Here is a 21,262-nt window from a genome sequence, read left to right as displayed (position 1 = left end):
AGCATATGGTTTTATTTTATTTTAAAAATAGGATTTTGGGGGATTTATACAGATGAAAACAGAGTCTGACCTCATGGGCTAGGGAAAGCCTGGGCAGGAAAAAAAGGTAATAATAAACAATAAAAGGTTATGTCTTTACAAGCCATGTTCCTGTCAGCCTGGCCAAATATTGTACTAGAAACATTCTCAGCCACAGGATGATAAGTTGCTCTGATAATCAATAAATCATGCTTCAGAGAGGCGGGTAAGCATCAAGACCAGAGGACTGCTGCTTCCAAAGGAAGGCTTCAGCCTGTCCCATCAAGCTTCAAGCCACCAGCAGAACTGTTCGTGACTTAAGTATCTCAGCCTACTGGGTGACATGGGAAGAACTGGCAAAGTTATTTCCTGAGCTGCTCCTTGTGGGTTGCCAGAGAATAGCATATAAATTACTGGCACAACGAGGGTCGTTTCTCCCTCCTCCTTCACCTTTTCTGTAGAAAGGATTTATGGAAGAAAGAACTTGTACGGAACGCAACCGACTCCATCTTGTCCCAGCATGCTCCAGTACAGCACCTTCTTGCCAAACTTTTTTGGGCCAGTGGGTACATTTGGGATTCTGATGTGGGGCACCAGTCACGAAATGGCTGCTGTGTGCAGTGTGTCGTATGGCACACCATGGCAGCCACATCAAAAAGGCCAGAATAGAGGGAAAGACCACAAAAGGGTAAGGGCATCCCTCTCACACACACGCCCTCCACCCCAATCAACTGGGGAAAAGGAACCTGCATCGGCCAGCATCATGGTTACACACAGAAAGCACCTTTCCTCCTGCTGCTCAGAACGCAGGGAAGGTTGGCATCTAGTGTTGTGAGAGAAAAGAGAAACTGTGGAGAGATGCTGCCAGTTGAAGCAGAGAATTCTGGGCTAGAGTTGCCCTGGGACTGCATACCTGAAGGGCCTCTGCCATCAGCGATGGGATCAAGGGCCACAGGGAGGAAGCTCTATCTGCACCCCAAAGTATGGTATGGGTGGAGAATAATCTGGCCCAATCCACTGGCAGATGCAGGGAACTTGCTTTGCTCTTCCCTGCTAGATGTCTAAGAACTTTGTATAAAGTAGCAGTCGAGTTTGCTTTTTCCCTCCTCCCTCCCACTCACTTTTCCTTCTGTGACATGTCAATTAGGCTGTAAGCCCGAAGGCAGGGGCTGTCTTGTTGTAAGCCACCCTGGGAGCCTTTTGCAGCCGGCTCATGAGTTAAAAGATGCTTTAAAGAATGTGACAAAAGAATCTGCCCTGTACCAAGCTCTGCCAGAGGTCCCTGTGCTCTTCCTGGACGTTCTGCATGCAAAGCATGTTCATGTCTCTGCACATGCACACATGTATTCACAACTTATGTGGCTCACATGCATTGCATTTACTTTGATATCTGCATCAGAGAGGAAACCGTAGCAGCAGTTGCTCTCCTCACATCAGCCAACCTGTCACCATCTGCCACGTAACACCAGCTATAACGGCATGGAACAGCTCTTCCCACTGGGGATTACTAAAGCTTTATAAACCATTAAATATGAATAGCCATTAAAGCCACAAGGAGAGGAAAACATTGCATCTTGAAAAACGGGACCATAACTAACCTGGAAACCAAGATTACATTATTACTTCTCATGACTTCCAACACAGTTGGAAACTTGATTTTTATTCTAATTCGTTTTTGTAAACCGCCCTGAACTATGGTCTATCATTTTAACATGTAAAGGCTGATTCACTCAAGATTTAAGGTAGCTCTAAAATTACAGCCAGCAACATACGGGTCATAGGCTCCAATCCAATATTTTCTTAATGGCAACACATAACAGCTAAAGGAGTAAGACAGGGGCAGGGAGCCTCTGACCCTTGAGATGTTGTTGAACTGCAACTCCCATCAGCCCCAGCAAGCATGGCCAATGGCCAAGGATGATGGGAATTGGTCCAACATCTGGAGGACTATAGGTTAGCCAACCCTGACCTAGGGGTTTCAGCTAAGGATAAATGGCCATTTTCGTTCCCACCACTGGCCATACTGGCTGAGGCTTGCTGCTTTCAGTTACTGTGTTGTCCATGGTTGCGTATTGTTTTATTGTTAATTTCTGAGCCAACCTGGGAGTTGACCCAAATATTAAATGTCACTAAATAAATAAATACAGGGCTCAAAGCCAGAGTCTGAGAAGCATGTTTGCGTTTTACCAGAGCATCAAATGTAAAACCTCTATCTAAATACCAGGAAGTAAAATGGAGAAATTCACTCCGAAAGAGAGACTGATGCTACTGAAGCTGGTTCCCTAAGTTTCTAGTCCTTATGGGCTTGATGCAATGATATGGTTTGGTACCAAGCATCTGTGGGCCAACCCAGCAGTCATTCAGTTGCTTAGACAAAAAGGCTCACAAAATGCTTGTTGGAGAACTTCATTTGGTGTCTCTCTCCGGCTAAACATCTCTGCAAAGATGCTGGTACACGTGTGTTATATTATGAAGAAGCAGAGATTTGACAAGGTAGCACAAGATAAACAGCTTATAGCAGAGCAGTCGGGTGGGGGGAAGGCTTCGCTATCTATTACTGTACATCCAAGCCACTGAGTAGATAGATAAAGCCTTCCTGTTTCACTGAAGGGCAAATCAATCATCTTGACATTATTTAAATATTGCTGATAAATTGAATGATGACTCTGATATAAAAGAGCACTTAGCTTAGCCCCCAAGAAAGGATGTAGAATTATTCAGTGTGGCATCTTTTGTTATAATCATTTTTATCATGTGTTTATCATTTTGCTTCTAGTTTATTGCATTTTTACTCTATTTTTTAAACTTTTTTTAGACTACCCAGATAATCATATATTGAAAGGTGGTATAAAATCTGATAAATATAACTGATATACTAAACCTGCAACCTCTCTTTTATCCATAGTAAGGTTTAGATAGTGAGTTCAGGTTTCACAAAAAGCCCTTCTGCCAGGCAGTTTCCACACAATTCAGATGCTCACTGCTTGGACACATGACACAGTGTTAGAAACTGAGATATGAAACCTAGGAGCTAAATAGCACCTTAAACCTAGGTTATGGGCGCAACGACAGAATGCCTAGGTGCACTTTTTTATAACCAGAATACAAAGCTGAAAATGAATAAACTGCAGCTAAAATATTATGTTCATTTTTCACATGGTCTAGTCCTTCCCATGGGACCCGGGTAGTGCTGTGGTCTGAACCACTGAGCCTAGGACTTGCTGATCGGAAGGTCGGCGGTTCGAATCCCTGCGACGGGGTGACCTCCTGTTGCTCAGTCCCAGCTTCTGCCAACTTAGCAGTTCGAAAGTACGCCAAAAAAAGTGCAAGTTGATAGATAGGTACTGCTCTGGTGAGAAGGTAAACGGCGTTTCTGTGCGCTGCTCTGATTTCGCCAGAAGGGGCTTAGTCATGCTGGCCACATGACTCGGAAAAACTATCTGCGGTAAACTATCGCCAGTAAAGCAAGATGAGCGCCACAACCCCAGAGTCGTTTGCAACTGGACTTAACTGTCAGGGGTCCTTTTTAGTCCTTTCCCTTCCCACTCCCCTAATATTCTCGAGGGTCTCTTCAGTCTTCAAAGATTAGTTGGAAGTAGGGAGGCAGAAGGTCCTCCTTTCCTTCCACTCTGCAGTTTTAATCAGAAATCTTAGGCACAGTACTGCACCCAGAAGCTGCTCGAACTCATTAAATTCGCTGTCGCAAAATGCACCTAGAACAATGGGAGTTTCGAACACTGTGTGTATTTCACAATTCCAAGCAATGCAAAGGCAGACTATGGTAATGAGTGGAAAATGTAGTTCTCCAAAAACTTGGGACTTTAAAAAAGTTTCTGGTCCTTATGGCTTATGCAATTGTATGGTTTAAAGTGTACAGACCAAATGCCAGCGAAATCTCACCAGTCGTACAGGTGGCAGAATAACGTTTCCAGTGGTTATTAGGGCTTGCTCCTAGTTTTTGCAGGATACTTATGCAAAATACATTATTTTGCAAATTTACCCTGCAAAATTTAACTTGTAGCATAGAATTTGATTTTTTAAAGCCACCAACTATAGGGAAGGGATGCGGGTGGTGCTATGGGTTAAACCACAGAGCCTAGGACTTGCCAATTAGAAGGTCGGCGGTTCGAATCCCCGCGACGGGGTGAGCTCCCGTTGCTCAGTCCCTGCTCCTGCCAACCTAGCAGTTCGAAAGCACATCAAAGTGCAAGTAGATAAATAGGTACCGCTCCGGCAGGAAGGTAAACGGCTTTTCCATGTGTTGCCCTGGTTCGCCAGAAGTGGCCTAGTCATGCTGGCCACATGACCCAGAAGCTGTACACCGGCTCCCTCGGCCAATAAAGCGAGATGAGCGCTGCAACCCCAGAGTCAGCCACGACTGGACCTAATAGTCAGGGGTCCCTTTACCTTTTTAACTATAGGGAACCATTCCCATTATCTTATTCAATGTTATTATTTGTTCAATAGCAAACATATGAGATTATCTTGCTGCACTTTTGCAATTTGTTTTTGGATTTAGAGCCAATGTTATAAGGGTCTTCTGTCTACAATAAACAAGAGAGGGAAGAAATCTCTTTCCCAGCTACAGTATTTACAATGCAAAGGTCTGACACCTTGCTAAGTATGTATCTGCTCGCTGTTTGGTCCTGATGGGAATTGTCAGTTTTGATTTGGGCAAATTAAGCCTTGGGGATCAAAAGAATAAAAAGTGTTTACAAGGCTGGCTCCTGCAATTCATTCCTATTTACATTTCTTTTTTAAAGAAGTTTCTTCCCTTGACACATTCAAGCCATTCATGAAGAAGTCAGATGAGGAAAACATGCACAAAACTTTTTCCGCGGTGGTAAATTTTAACCAGCTGGTTGCCAATAAATCAGGTTCCAGAAAGTGAAAGAATTGAGGCATACATTCTCTTTGGTTTTATCTCTTTGGCCTTGCCCTGGCATCATTTTCTTTTCATAACAGTAGGATAGCTATGAATGCCCCCGCCCCCCTTACACATCCTCAGGGGGGGGGGCGGGGAGCTTCCCTTGCTTTAAAATTGTATATGTCAATTTGTAGATGCAAAATATAGAAACAATTGCTGTCATTTAAATAGAAATATAATCCATCTCATCATAGTAGGAAAGACTATGATCAAGTGAATGATACCCAGGAACTGATCCCCTGCGCTAACTGTTGATGGGTCGTTTCAAGGCCCTTTCTGCTCTCGCATTCAAATCTCTAAATACATTGGAAAAGGTCAACAGAGGTTATCTAGATAATTTTCTAAACCTTCTCACATAACATTCCTAAAAATTAATCAGGATCCAGGGCAAACCAATCCATCTTGATCTCTCCAGTTCAATTTCTTCAAATACCTGTTGTTTTTTACTGAACAACATAATGTTCTCTGTTCTTTCCAATTCTTCATTCATTAGTGTCAAGGTCTTGACACAGCCCATAAATTTAAGGTTTCCCGTTGAGACATTCAATTTGCTTTCTTTTAATAACTGTTGATGCCTCTAAAATATATGACAATGCTGGATTCTCATATTATATTGCAATGGGGACACTCCTGAATCAAGTGAAGACATGAGTGTCTGTTATATAACCTGGTTACTGCCAATGAACACCCGAGGTTTCTGAAGCTATCAAGGATGCTTGTGCAATAGCTGGAAGGAGAAGTTTTCTTGTTGTTATTTTTGTTAAACTCAGCATCACCGTTGGTAGCTACTACCTTCAAATCATCCCACATAACTAGGTGGGGCTGGAATGATAATGTTTCGTTTGGAATACAGCCAGGTAAGGAGACAAGAATTGCTGATGGCTGGAGAAACAGAGACGCTTGGGGTGGGTGGGTTGAGGCGGAGACTCAAAGTAGGCAAAACTGATTTGTGGGGGAATATATTGCTTTTAAAATTATGATTGTGGATGTAGCATTCCTGACCTCCCAACCATGGTTAGAGTGGCAGCTTCGCCAGAGGGTGGCTTACACACTCCATTCCCTTTTCATAGGCAGCCACGGTTATGGTTTTACATCTCTACAACTGATCACTTTAACCATGGATTAACTCTAGCCAGGGTCTGCATTGCCCACAAGGACCCTGCTTGGCTCTCATACTGATTTAGGGGGAATCTGGCTGATGGAGTATGTCTTTTTCATAGTTCAGTAAGGAGGGTGAATTCGTATTATGAAGCATCTATTCCACAGCAGTATTTTGTGCATCTGTAAAAGCTCAATAATAATTAAACATTTGCTCGCCCCCCAAAAAGAGCAAGGTTTGCAAACCACCTTTTGACCCTCACATTAACTGTTAAGATTCTGAGGTAAAGCTAACCACGGTTAGTGTAAACAGGGATGAAGCAGCTTAATTAGCTCCTCTTGGTTTTCTGACTTAAATTTGGCTTCAAAAAAATTAATGCCTTTGAACAAGTGACATCACTGACATAAGCCTCCAGTGTGGCAAAACTCTCTCTCACTCCAGCACTGTCTAACCTCAAGAGGAACATCTGAGCAAGCCGTTATACTAATTATTAAAGCATACCCAACTTGGAATCAGTCCGTGGTATTCATGAAGCACAGCATATTGAGAGCCTTCAAAATCTCATAAGAGTGTAATCATGTGCAGTTAGGCTGCTTAAGTCTCATACACAAAGTATTATTATTAAGCCACTCCATGAGATATTACCACACTTGAGACAGTAATTATGATCTAAAAATGGGTTCCGGCTCCCTCACTCAGTATTTTATTAGGGTGAGCTTCTCTCTATTCCAGAGAGAAAAGGAAATATGCCTGCATTTTAAGACACTGAAATGCTATCAATACATGTGATTTCACACTAAGAAATGAAGTTTTATTATAAATATAAATTTAATTCAGTGCTCCAGCCCTACACGCCTCAAGCATAATTAACTTACGGAACTGGCTGCCACAAGATGGCCCCTTACTCAGATGGATTTGAAAGGGGATTAAGCAAATGTTTGACAACCAGTCATGGCTATATATCCAGCATGCAACTCTATAGCACTTGTCCTGGCTAGAAACAGTTATTGCCTTCACACCAAGCTTGTGGGTTCCCCCAAGGGTATGTGACTGGCCTGTTTGAAAGCAGGTGCTGGAGCAGATGGAGCTTTTTGTCAGGTGGTACCCCAGAGAGCTGGACCTGCAGAGAAGGAGCCAGTGGCCAGTCTGGGGGATAAGAGTGAGCCCAGGGGCTGAAGGTACTTCACTGAGAAGGCTGCCACCGATATGGTCACCATACAAGCTTGAGTAGTTCACCACATGGGAGAGGTGCACGTGGATCCAGCAGTTCGCCAACCCAATCAGCACCGCCCAGAAAGAAGTGCGGTGATTTGGTGGAAAAGAGCGCCATGATCAGTCATTCCAGCAGCTGTGCTATTCATACACACAATGCCAACAACCAAAGCAGTGTGGGAATCACTGCATGCCCCCAAGACTCTGATGCTATCGTTTATTTTGCATGCATATGCCACGGAAAGAGTGCCTCTGGTTACTTTGATAGTATTGGGGCATCACCCAACTAACATGTTCCATCAGCGCAAGGATTTATGCTTGCGCAAGGCAGCTCCCTGCTCCTTTCCTTGCACACGGCCTCTCCACATCTGCTCTGGAAGGCTGGCAGGGGAACCACAGGACAATTTTAGGGTGGGCACAGGGGAAAGAGGGAGGAGTCCTGTTGGAAAAGCCTGAAGCTTTGCCCTGTCAGAACAAATGACTTAGTACGACACTGGATACAACCTACTATTTTGTCAGTGCTGTATGTCCTTTAAACCGAAAGTTAGCCTTCATCTCACACTCATATGGAATGCAGAAATGCTTGATCTGGGTATCAAGAGCCAAACTACATGTTATGGGCAGGTAAATATTGCTTTTTTAAAAAAAGAATACCATGGAAAGTTCAGTGTTTTGTTTTTAAAGCAGAAAGCAATTACGTGTGGGTGTAAAATCAGAAGCAGGGGGAGGAGAGTTGAAGGGGGGGAACTTAGCACCTGGTCATTTTTCCTCTCAAAAACACCTCCAGAAAGCTTTTCCTTTCCTCTACTCCTGAGAGTAGGGACATACATGGAGCCACCTTAAGGTCGGGGCAATTTTGAAAGGAAAATTCCACAAGGGCACAACTAAAACTCCCTTCCCCAGTCACTTTTCCTCTGCTTCCAATGCAGTCTTGAGTTGTTGCTTTTGGTTTTTTATTTCTTTAAGTCAGGGGGAACTTGCACAGAACTCCATTTAATACATAGTTTTGCCTGAGCAACTAACATATTTTGGGTCCAACATCTTTATTATTTATTTATATTAAATTTGTGTTCCGTCCTTCATTCAAAGATCTCAGGGCAGTTCACAAGATTAAAAACAAACAAACAAACAAACAAACAAACAAACAAACAAACCTCATTTCAGAGATTTTAGAGGGTATATAAGAAAATTTTAGTTTAAAAATTGCTGGGAAAGGAGTGTATCAGTTGTATTCTGCGGGTAACTGTTAAGAAATTTAGCTTTCAGTGCTTTGGACTTAAAGTCTTGCGACTCTAGGGAGGGAAACCACTGACAATTTTTAAGCATCAACAAAAATGGAGGGATCCTTCCATTATATGAGGTAACCCAATGGACTCTGTCCCACTCCTCTATGCCTTTGCTATACAGTAAACCCATGACTTAAACAGCGGTTTTGTTCCAGGGATCACACCTAAAGCTAAAAACATGTACGGTCAAAACACACTGGGTTCAATGGCAGGTGGACCTTGCCCAAGTCATTTTCACAAGAACTCTGGCCCCTTTTTTATTTCAGCAAAGCTGAATGTGCGCAAGTTAAATGCATGCAAGTTGCAGGCTTACTCTCCTTTATATAAAACTGGAAAACTAAAGGACCTGAAGTTGTGCATATGAGTGATTTTTACATTATTTTCATCATCATAAAATAGCAGTTAACAACATTAAATTGCAGGACAGGACTGGATGCAAAGAATTATGATGGGAAAGGAAATAACCACTTGTGCTATTCTGCAAATGCTTAGGAGTTCAACACAGGGCTGAAAAAGGCAGGGGTGTTCCAGTCCAGCAGTTCTCCAGCTTTTAACTGTGCAAAAGGTTGTACCGGCAGATTCTCATCTTTGAATTTACTTCCATTTTCTTGCACAATGCTCTGCTGTGAGGTGCAAAACAGCCATTCCATGTGCAGCAGAGCACCAACTAGATCCAGTCCACGAAAGACATTAGCTGGTTACCTTTGCATATTAGTTCCCACACACGAATGTGTTACTAGCCCACATGCATTTACACTATCCTGCCTCCCAACACACACCTACACTAGCCATTTTTTATACACCAGAGGTCTGAAAGTGGGAGGGAGGAAGCAATAAAAAGCTGAACTACTCTTCCAAATTATAGGAACTCCCCCTCCCTGGTCACTTGGAGGGAAATTCTAGCTCACCAGAGGCGAGGGGTAATTTACATGCCTAGTGGAAATATCTGTTATAGTGCTACGGCTGTTAAGAAAATTCAGGAGAAGCAGCAGCAAAGCACACTAAGAGGGATGGAAACAAAAATCAACGGTGTTCATTGGTTAAGAAACATAAGATGACCAAGCGTATTTGGGGAGGTAAAAGATGAAGGTTCACTTCCAGGGTGAACGTTACTCCGGGGTTCAATTGTGTTGAGCGTATATCTCAAGAGAGCAAACGTTGCAGTAGAAAAGCCAGGATGTCATTGCAGGAAGCCGCCCAACAGAGCAGATGACATTTCTGCAACGCAACCATCCCACGTTACAAAAATAGCACATTGTGTAAACGGACCCATGTGAGGCTTGTCGTGGATGAGGTATATCTAATAAGCTCCTTGATAGCACATGGCTCAAACCATCACACAGCGGTCAGACAGTCTGTCCAAGTGCACACAATCTGCAAGCAGTTCACTTTTTCAATCATCATAATTAATACGAAAAGGCTTAAAGCCAAGATCGTTTGGCAGCCAACCTTGCTTGCCTAAATTATAGAGCTACGTTCTCCCCCCCCCCCCGCCCTGTCCCCAAAGCACTGGTTGGAGTTAGGTGGCAATTAAGAGCCAGGTCAATGAAGCCGGTGGCTGCACACCAACCCAATCAGCCAGTCCTGACCTAGACAGATTGCAAAACCCAAGGGTTGCAAACAGAAAACCGGCAGGGGGGGGCACCCTCTGCAATGACTCAGTCATTACAGCAGTCCCAGCTAAGAAGAAGAGCTGCATCAGCTGCTGATCTTACATCACACGCAGCTTAGCAGAGGGGGGTGGAGGAAGAGAAAGTCAGGAGTGGAAGAAAGTGTACCCAGAGGCTGCATTATGTTAAAGACACCTCACAGCTTATAGTAATAAAATGTTAAGGGCATCTACGCCAGCCTTTGCCGGCCAGGGGCCTTCCAGAAGTGTTGGACTACAACTCCCATCAGCCCCAGCCAGCATGGCCATGCCCCTAAGGTGCAGTCATGGCAGAGCAAGCCATGAAACTCAGGTAAATACCAAAAGCAGCCATTTAATAGTTTGCGCATTAACACAACACACACATGCACGGTGGGCGGGGGGAACGCACTCAGACAAAGGCCGTTGAGACAAGCCAGTGCCTAAAAGTATAAAGTACCCTTACTTGTTAGTAGACAGGGCCTTTCTTTCCTTTTCAAAAGTCTATTGACTAGGAATTTGGGTTTGAAGGGTCCTGGCAGCCCTAGCCTGGCCAAGCCAAAGTTTAGCTTCGCTTCAAAGCTTGGGGATGGGAGTGCGAGGCCAAGGCCTCCACCTCCAGTATCTATTTAAAGCAGTGTCACACCACTTTAAACAGCCATGGCTTCCCCCTGCAATGAATTATGGGAACTGTAGTCTGTTAAGGGTGCTGAGAGTTGTTAGGAGACGGCTGTTCATTTCACAGATCAACAATTTCCAGTGTTCCCTGCGAAGGAGGATTGACGGCTAAACTGCTCTGGGAACTGTAGGTCTGTGAGGGGAAAAGCAGCCAGCACCATCAACAAACTACATTCTCCATACATTTACATTCATTGCTCTGCCCCCTTTGACTTATTGCTGCACCCACAGCACTGGCATGTAGCTCCTAGAAGAAAAAGCGGCCCTCAGGTTGGAAATGGGTTGCCACCCCAGCCTTAAAAAGTCACGCTTCTCCAGCTTGCCATCTCCAAAGAATTATTTCCACACTGGATTTTTTCCTCAGGAATCCTTCTGCACTGCTAAAGATCTCTGGGGCACGATCCAGGGTTTACATAGGGAGCAGGCAAAGCACAACTAAAAGGGAACAAAATATTTTGACAAGGTGATGGTGGGGGTATCCCACTCAGCCAGAAGAATATAAAGACGCTTGACAGAAGGTCCAACACCAGTCATGAACATTCATCACCCAAGATCCTTTGCGCCTGATACTTGGACTCTTGACAAAATGTCAAGGAACAGATGGCTTGCGCCTTGTGACTGTCATCACAGATCCAGAACCCGGTGATAATTAAATCCGTCTCCAGAAGAAGGATGCTTGGCCTAGCTCACTAAAGATCAACCACAATTTTAGCTGGAACCCACAACCACGGATGAAGAACTTGCAGTGTGCCAGATATCACAGGTTGTGCTAGGGGTGATGGGATTTGTAGTCCAAAACATATGGGAGGGCACCAGGCAGTGGCTGCTGGTGCCCATTGAGGCTGGTGGGATGGAAGGCCAGGAGAACTAACAGCAGGTGGGGTCAAAGCCAATGATAGACAGAATCAGAACCAATTATAATTTTGTTCTGATCCACTTCCCTGCAGAGTTCTACAAGGGCAACACTGAGGCTAAGGAGAAGGAAGCTAACTGGTTTTAAGTAAGATGGCAGGAAGGTGGGGCTGTGCCCCAAGGAGCTTGGTGGGGCTGTGCCCCTTTGACCCTGTTGCACCAACATCTGCAGGCACCAAACTGGCATGTATTTAGCATGTATTTCTAATGGGGTTTTCCATTCAATTTTTTATGTTTAAAATAAAAAAGACTTCTCCATATTCAGATAATGCAGAATTTGCACAAATGTTGCCAGAGAGCAGACTGAAAAGAAGGGGGAGGAGTTTTAGTCTGGATCAGGATGTAGCCAGGTTCCAGGATCACTCGGTAACTGGTTTTAGAACATATAGTTAATAGTTCTCTACATTAATGGCAACACAGGTGCAATTTTAGTGTTAAAGAGAGGACAGTCAGCCAAATAAATTAATGAGGGGCCAAGCGATGGCTGGAAACAGGGACGGTGTATTACTTTCCCCCAATAAAGAGGTACAAACTTCTCCATGATTTAACGATACATCCATTTTTCACCTGGGGATAATACATAATCAGAATGTTAAATGGGAACGAAGGGTAACAAAAAAAAAATCCTTGTGCAGAACAGACTGTATCCCTTTATTATAACACTTTTGGCAGGAGGCTGCAGTAAAAGCTGCAGCCTAGAAGACCGTTTAGGTCACTACAGAGCAAAGCAATTGGAATGAATGCATTTTGGAACAACACATCTAGTTTGGGCACAGAGTGCTGTCATACTTCAGGGGCAGCCTACAACTCCCAACAGCACTGAGCTGTTGAGCTATCAGCTGGCTGAGGCTGATAGTGGTTGTAGTCCAATAACATCCAGGGGACAGTGTGTTGGCTACCCCCACCATCCTTTCTAAAGCATGCCCACATACCGTCAGGTTTTCATTTTAAGCATCATTACACACCCTCAGGATTTGGGATAGCAGCATGCTTTTAAAAAGAAGAAAGCTTAGTGAGCATAATTCTTGCCTTACCAATGCCCCATCATGTAAGCAAACAAGTTTGCTTGGTACATTAACACACGAGCCCCCTACAAGAGCAACAAGTGGCAGTGGCGTAGCGTGGGTTGTCAGCACCCGGGGCAAGGCAAGTAATTTGTGCCCCCTAACCCGTGGATTTGCGCCCCCTAACCCTAACCCCCAGATGTTGCGCCCGGTGCGGCCGGCCCACCCTGCACCCCCCACGCTACGCCACTGACAAGTGGGGCAGACAATCAGATAAAAGTGCATGGCAAGCAGCACAAGACAGAACCACAGAGGCAGACAAGTATCCTGTTATTTCCATCTCATCTGCAATTGTCTGTCTCGGTACTACAACGAGATGTAGGAGTGGTGCCAATTAAACACCCAGATCATCAGACAAAGAGGTGGATGTGCTGGAAAATGTAGCTCAAGCCCCCTTTCTTCTCCCACATCATTAAAAGTGGAGGGGCATCAGTCCAGCAACCAATTTAAGCAAGCCACACTTATCTGGGAGACACACAGATTTCAGAACTAAATTGTTAGGCTCAACACTGCAATCGAGAGTTAGGGGCTAAGGCTGCAAAACACTCCCGGGTAATTATCCTGCCCATGTTGGTCTGACCTTACATTAGACGTCTGGAAACTGGCTGGAACAGAAGCAGCTATTAGAGAGGTGTCTGCATTAGGGAAGGAGAAGAAGTTGGTCCAGTCCATATTTTAAATGAACCAACCACCCAGACTAATACAGTGATGGGAGAATTCAAACTTTGCACTTTTTCAACCAAAATTAGGAAGGCCACAGATTCCCCATCCTTGCTCTAGGGCAGGCTTCAACAGCTCAGGGACTCCCCCAAGGAAAGAGGCCTGGTGTCAGGTACAGATGTGTCCTCCTAAAGTATCTTAAGTTGCATCAGTATGAACAAAGGCAACGTATTATAAGATATTTCTGACCACGTTCTGCACCTGCCACACAGAGCCACTATGGTACAGTGGAAAGCATGTCAGGCTAACTGGAGAGAACCAAGTTCAGACCCCTGGTCAGTCATGGAGCTCTCACTGAATGAAGTTTCTTGAGGGAGACTGGCCTACCTCTCAGGGTTGCTGTGGGGATGAAATGGAAAGGGGGGGAAGACCCATGTACATAGCATTGATCTCCTTAGAGGAACAGCCAGATATACATGAAACGAATAAGTATGGCCCTTTAAGCACTTTTTGTAAAATTTAAGGCAGCTGTTTTATTCTTTTTCAGCACCTACAGTATAAAATAGCCTTCCCCAACCTGGTGCCCTCTAGAAAATGTTAAGGAGTACAATTCTCATCAGCCCTGACTACTGACCCAGCTGGCTGGGGCCGATGTGAGTTGAGATAGTCCAACAGCACCTGGAGGGCACCAGCTTGGGGAAGGCTGATATGAAACATAGAGTAACAGAAAGGAACAGAGACCTGCCTGAAGGGTTCACTGTCTGAAACAGGCATGTAAGGAAAAAGGAGTAGGGAAGGCAATGGATGAAATACCGTGAATCAAAACAACTCCATGAATTAGAGAAGGTTGCATGAAGTCAGAGGTGATGCTTCCAAAGTCATGGAAAAGCCTCTGGGTGAAAAAAACACACACATTCCAGGGACAATATACTATTGCAAAAGAAAGATGATGTCCTGTGGGGGCTGGGCAGGGCAGGAACTGGTCCACTAGCTAGATCTACTCTGCCAGCCCTGCCCTACCTAGTACTCTGCACATGTTCTACACTACAACTATTGGGTGGTCCTGGTCTCCTTTGGCAGGAAGGGCAAGATATCAATGTAATAAATAAATAAATTCCCATCGGCCCTGACCACTGGCCTGCTGAAGGCATACTTGGCTGTCTCCCTTAGTAAGGATCCTCATTTGTCATACTGATCTGTAATCCCTCTGTAGAAACATGTACGCAGGATGGGTTTCTGCAAAGCTAGCTGTTTAGTAGAGGAGGGCGCTTTTAGCTTTTAACTGCTTGCAAATAAAGATGAAAACTGTCAGTTATTAGTAGTATTAACATTATCATTAATTAAATTTGTATGCTGCCCTTCATCCAAAAGTCACAGGGCAGTTCACAACATAACAATACAAAATACAAAACCAAAACAAGCCAATAACTGCCCTCCCACAAATACATTTAAAAGAACATAGAATGTTAATCAGCCCAAAGTCTGGTGAAAAAGAAAAGGTTTTGCCTGACGCCTAAAGATATGTAATGAAGGTGGTACGTGAGCTTCCCTTGGGACAGCTTTTCACAAACTGGGAGCCACCACAGAAAAGGCCCGTTCTCATGTTGCCACCCTCCGGACCTCTCGCAGAGGAGGCACACAAAGAAGGGCCTCAGGTAACAATTGCAAGGTCCAGATCAGTTCATAAAAAGAAGAGGTAGTCCTTGAGGTACTGTGATCCCGAGCTATTTAAAGGAGCCTGTGGCCCCCCAGATGCTTCTGAACTACAACTCCCATCACCCCCAACCACTGGCCACCCTGGCTAAAGCTGTTGGGAGTTGGAGTTCAACAACATCTGGAGGGCCACGGGTTGTACTGCCCTCTCTTGTGCCTTGAGATTTGTGCATTCATTATATTACAGGACTCTAAGCTGCATAACAACATGTCATATCGCAGTGAGAAGGGAGTGTTCAATACTTCTAGGAAATGAGGCTGGGATTTCCATCCAATGATGTAACTTCTGCTGACACATTTTTCACATTTGTGGCATTCCAATTTAATATGAATTTCCATGGAATACTTGCATTTAAGCACCAGGAAGAAACATCCTTCTTCTCCCAGACCTTTGACTAATTAAACAATCAATGGCCTTTTAAACTGTGTAGGGGGAAATTGTTACTATGTTATGTATTTTTGTGTTTATATATTCTAAACAGCCCTGTGATCCTCAGATGAAGAGTGGTATAGAAATTTAAAATAGTAGTAGTAGTAGTAGAAGAAGAAGAAGAAGAAGAAGAAGACGACTGAAGAGTGAAGAGTGAAAACAGATTCTTAAATAGAACCTATTTCCATTAAAATAGTGTATGAAAATGTAGCAAATAGTTCAAAAGTAACAAACAATTCTTAAACAGTAAAGATGGGAAACCTGATGGTTTCCAGATGTTGCGAGACGAAAACTCCCATCATCCTGGAGCATGGGGCATGCTGTCTGAGGCTGATGGGAATGGAAGTCCAGCAAGATCTGGAGGTCAGCAGGTTCCTCGTTCCTCATCTAGCGTATGTATCTTCATGCAGATTCAGACTTCCTGGCAGCTTTCTCCTTGCACTGTCTTTGCTTCCTGTAAGCATAAAGTCCAGTCATTTAGAAGTTGAGTATTACACCATCCACAAAACACAGGAAGTGGCCGGCCACATCCACATAGGCTTGCACATGGGTACTTGCTTGACCAGCATTCCCACCTCATCCTTCCGTCCTCCACAAGCTTCTGCATTGTGCTTCCGTTTCCTTGTGCATTACCTGCCAAGTCAGTGAGATGCCTGACAATATGCATTAGTGAAAAAACTGCAGGGGAAATGTTCCACAAGTCAAGTACAGGAAACAGCATACCCAGAGGAAGCCACCTACTTGTTGGGGAGGACTCTGAAGAGGAGGAGTAGGAAGGAAGAAGAGGCCATGGATCAGAGCCCTCCTGCTCAAGCCCCCAACTTTGAGCCAGGCGCCTCCGTTCAGACTCTCCCTCTGAAAGCCACACAGGGCTTCTCCTTCCTTGGCTCAAGATGAGAAGACAGGGCCATCCAATGCCGGAGAGGCCACTTCTCCACCGGATGAGTGGGGAGAGAGCTGCATATCACAGATTGAGCTCTCAGGGGAGGAGGAAAGGGGAAAGGTCCTTCCAAGAGACAGGAGTTCCCCACGTCAGGCCAGGAGTTCACAGTGGGGCAGGCAATGTGCACAAGTTAGCTGGACTTTCCCTGCTTCTGTTTAAAACTGATGGGTAGGCAGGGCCAACTGTAGACAGCTTCCCTATGCAGTCTCCATTTGCAGGTCCTGATCCTGGAACTCAGATCCCTGGCCTTGTCCCTGAGCTGCATTTAAGGAACCTTGCAGCCCTTCTCCTAAGTTGGTTTGATCCTTGCCACATCTCTGGGGCCTAAGAGTGTCTGGACCAAGTCCTCCTCTTCTCTTGTTGCAGGGTTTGCACTGTCTTGTCTGCTGGCGTAAAGCTTGGCTTCTTTACATAAAGAAAAGGGCACTTGTTATGATCAGCACTGCTTTGCAGGCTTTCCATATGCATCTAGCTGGTCAGGGCTCTTCTCATGTGCTAGGTCAGGGGAAGCAACACAATCATCACTACTCAACTTTTCACCTGCAGGTACTTTGTGAACTGCATACGTCTCAGCCAAAAGCACCTGTCTCCTTTTCAGTACTTACATTTTATCATTGAACAGCCTAACCTAAATCAAGGCATTCAGATGTATGAGATCCCAGGCTATGTTAAGAGAGCCAGTCCTGCCACTGGTACCCAATTTCCCAAGAGGCAAACATGCAACTCCATGACCCTAGTTCTTCATGCAAGTTTTTAACATTAACAAGGGGGCAGATAATAGCACAAAGGAACAGATCATGAAAGCAAGCACATCTCTCTCCATCCCTTTTCCTATCACTTCCTCAGTGAAACAGGTAATCTCTGCTACAGTCTGGGATGGAGCATAGAAGTCACCCCAGCTTGGAGGAGAGCCGGTGTGACTTCTATTCAGAAGGCAGCTTTAGAGCCTGTGATACAGGCCTCTTTCACATGCAGAGATAAGTCATAGTTAATGGCTTATTGGGATCAAGCAGCATGATCACTCCCACTTCACTCCTCCCAAGGCGTGAGCATGAGCAACAAGCCATGAAGTGTTAGCTTCTCATTAGGTCTGAACCTGGGAACAAACCACAATAATTTGTCCTTGGCCTGCTGATCAGTTCAGCCAGGAGACACAAACCGTGATCCTGGTTTGCATATAATGAGACGAGGCTTTGAGGCTTGCTGCTTATGCCAGGGAACGAGCTAAGCAGGAGGGATCAGGCAGCGTGCACTAGCAAACCTCTCGACCCTGAAAAGCTATTAACTGCAGCAAAGTGTTACATGTAAATTGGGCCACACATGCAGGAAGGTGAGGCTTGGGCCAGGGGGCAAAATGCAAAGATCCATACCTCTCTATTTGGCTCTGTCACTGGCATGAGGCCCCCAGAAAGTTGCCCAGAAGAGAATGTAGCCCTCAGGCAGAAAAATACTCCCTACTGCTTCTATAAATGGGGGCAGGGCTGCATAAAAAACCCTTTGCTGCATCCATTTAGGATACTACTTGCTAAGTTAGTCCCTGACTCTAGGAAGGTCAGCCTTGGCTTCAGAAGAAAAAAGAAGGAAGGCGTAACAGAAAGCTGTCTTTGTGTATGATCTCTTTCGCCTGGAGTTTCCAAGAGCACTGTCAAGCATCAAGCAGAGGGGGTGGACCAGATGGCCTACAAACCCACTTCCAATATTTGAGCAACTTCACCTTTGTCCACAGATTGTCTTCAGGGACTTGGATCTACCATGAACACAATCATTGTTACTGTCTTCAATGCAACATAGGAATACAAGAAAGCTACCTTATGCAAAATAAGATCATTGGTCCATCTAGCCGAAAAACATCTACACTGACCAGCAGCAGCTCCACAGAGTTTCAGACAGGGAGTTCCTCCCAGCCCTACCTGGAGATGCCAGGGATCTCTTAGAGCAGTGTTTCCCAACCGGTGTTCCGCGGCACACTACTGTGCCGTGAGACATCGGCTGGTGTGCCGTGGGAGGGAGGCGGGCGAGAGGCGGCGGCGGCGAGGATCCGGCGGGGGTGGGGGGAGCGGGGGCCGTCGCGCGCAACCGAACTCACTTGGCGCGCTGCCGGCTTGTCCTCCTTCAACCCGGGTCGGGCCAGGCCTGCTCACGTCCCCGGATCCCCTAGCAGCAGCCGCACGCTCTCCAAAAGCGCAACGCTGCGCGCAACCGCTCGGCCAGCTGGTGCTCTGCGACTCCGCCCTTTCCCCTCCCAGCGCCGGAGGGTTCGCGCGACCGCAGCTGTTCCCTTTCGCAGCGCGCGGGAAACAATTCCAGGCCGATTGCCTTGTGCCGAAAAGCACCGCCTCTCCTTCCAGCTCAGGCCCGGGCCGCCGGCTCCCCGAATGACGTCACGGGGGCGGGGCTTTAATGGTGGTGTGCCGCGAGATTTTTTTCCGGTAAACAGGTGTGCCGTTGCCCAAAAACGTTTGGGAAACACTGTCTTAGAGCATCCGCTTTGAATGCAGAAGGTTCCAACACTGAGCTACAGACCTTCCACAGTAAAGTTAACCATTCAAACCCTTTGGAAAGGCTTTTCCCTGAAAACCCAGGACCAAGGAGCCTGTTCATTTTTAATCAGCATTTGAAATTTGCCAGGTACCAGGTACATTTTGCACTAGAGACTAAGTGAATATGCCCAGGCACCTGACATCTCCACCATCTGGAGGTGCATGCCTGGGAGATCACTGGATCTTGCCTGCTTTCACACATTGACAACACATCCTGTAGAATTCTGTGATATTTTATCTGCACAGTCAGAACAAATTTCAGGAACCAAAAAGTCAAATTGAAAAATATGACATTTGAGCTTTCTGGCCCCAAAATGGCAACAAGACATTCCGTTTTGGCGATTGTAACCCCGGTTTAAGGAGCCATTTGGCACCCAGCTTAGGTATATATCTGAGTTTCTAACACTGCTTATATTGCATGTAACTACATTGGGCCAGATAATACATAGCACATACCATAAGGGAGTTTTATCCTGAAGGAGAACATGGGAACTTCCCTTCTTTAGTATGCAGATGTGACCCTGCAGAGTTATCAGTCGCTTTGCTCCTACGCAAGCACCACATGTGAACATGTGTCATGTACATAAAGAGCATCACAAGAGAAGTACACCACTCCACAAACAACTAAGCATTTTGCCTGGCCTCTGGTTAAGTCACATAAGTGTCTCAGGACGGCCTAAACAGTATGAAGGGAGTAGCAGCTTCAGGGAAATGCAGCCCTGCAATGCTTCAGATCAGTGGTACCCATCAGGGCAAGCCTTGGGGGAAGAAGTCATGGGTCCCACTCAGAAGAATGAGAGGGAGGGTCCCCAAGCCCAGCAAGACTGACCTACCACCTTCTGCAGTGAATGAAGCAAGACACATTACCACCTAGGAAGAGAAGTCCACACCCACCCACCCAGCAAGATCTTAAATTGAAAATCTAAAATCACCTGGCCGGGGCGGATCTACTATGAAACTAATGAAGCTTAAGCTTCAGGGCCCCCGATTCCCACAGGGATCCCAGAAACGGCTTTAGTCCACATTGCTTTAAAAGCATGACTCGAATTGATTAATTCGTTGTTATATATATTTCAACAATCCCAAAGTTTGAGAGTCAGCAGAACAGAGGTTGTAAACAACCGCACTGAAGAAAGTAAACAGTGGTTGCCCAGACCCTGTCACTGGTTGTGAAGGGGGCCTCATAACAGTTGAAGCTTCAAGGCCTCCAAAATGTAGGTCCACCACTGCACCTGGCAGTACTGGTTCTGCAAAAAGATACAAAATGCAGACCCATCATCATACACAAACACACACTAACCAACCAGACACATTACATACCCAGTTTCATGAGGCAGGCGAGCAGGATCCATAGCGCAATCTCGAAGGGGATCCTTACATGCTTGTAGTCGATGCCCAGGACAGGAAACGCCTTCTGGTGCGTGTGTTTTCCGGGGGCCGAAGTGTTCTTGGGGTGCTTGGACTCAGGGTGGCTGTCTAGGGACACCGGCGGAGCAGTGGTGATGCTCTCGACCGCCGCTTTCAGCTCCGGGGAGTAAACTTGCTGAGTGACCCCGGGGTTCACGCTGCCGGTGCTGCCCGGCAGCAGCACCAGGAGGGCCGCTGCGCAGAACAGGAAGGGCAAAGCCCGGCAAGAGCAAGGAGCCCCCAGGAACCTCGCCCCCATTGGGCCTCCTGATCTCTCCCACTCCAAACGAAAAAGATAAAATGAAACGCACCCAGGAGGAGCTGCTGGCCTGAGCAGGCGGCCGCCGTGCCTTCTTTGAAGGAAGGGGGGAAATGTCAGAGGACACAGCTTCCAGGGAGATGCTTCATTGGCGGAGGAAGAGGAGGAAGCGGGAGCCCGAGAAATAAAACGCGGCCACCGAAGGATCCCGCGTCCAGATGGAAAACCTAAACGGAGACTGGTGTGGTAAAGCTCTCATAATAAGGTCAGGGGGCGCTTTCCTTCAGCTGCGTTCTTCTCCTGTTAGGGATGGACGAGGGTGGGGTGGGAGAGAGAAAGAGCCTGCGGCTTTTCTGGGCGGGGGGGAAGAGTCCCAAAAATCTTGCTCCTGCGCCTGGGGTGCCCTCTAGAAAAGAGAGGCAAGGTCTGAGAGCGAGGAAGGAGCAGGCAGCGGCCGACAGCAAGAGCCCCCCGCCCGAGGGGAAAA

General features: G+C 46.0%; 1 protein-coding gene across 1 annotated transcript in view; it reads right to left on the bottom strand.

The window, feature by feature from the left end:
* Nucleotides 1–21,262, bottom strand: part of SLC9A1 (solute carrier family 9 member A1) — a 72,575-nt gene extending 51,313 nt beyond the window's left edge. Inside the window, exon 1 of the mRNA XM_081202747.1 lies at nt 20,430–21,262. Coding sequence (XP_081058873.1) covers nt 20,430–20,775 — 346 coding nt within the window. The 5' untranslated portion in view covers nt 20,776–21,262. The remainder of the gene's footprint in view (nt 1–20,429) is intronic.

This window comes from Podarcis bocagei (genome assembly GCF_964188305.1).
Source record: "Podarcis bocagei genome assembly, chromosome: 7".
Classification (NCBI taxonomy): domain Eukaryota; kingdom Metazoa; phylum Chordata; class Lepidosauria; order Squamata; family Lacertidae; genus Podarcis; species Podarcis bocagei.
The sequence above is the reverse complement of the archived record's forward strand: the minus strand, read 5'-3'. Positions and strand labels throughout refer to the sequence as shown.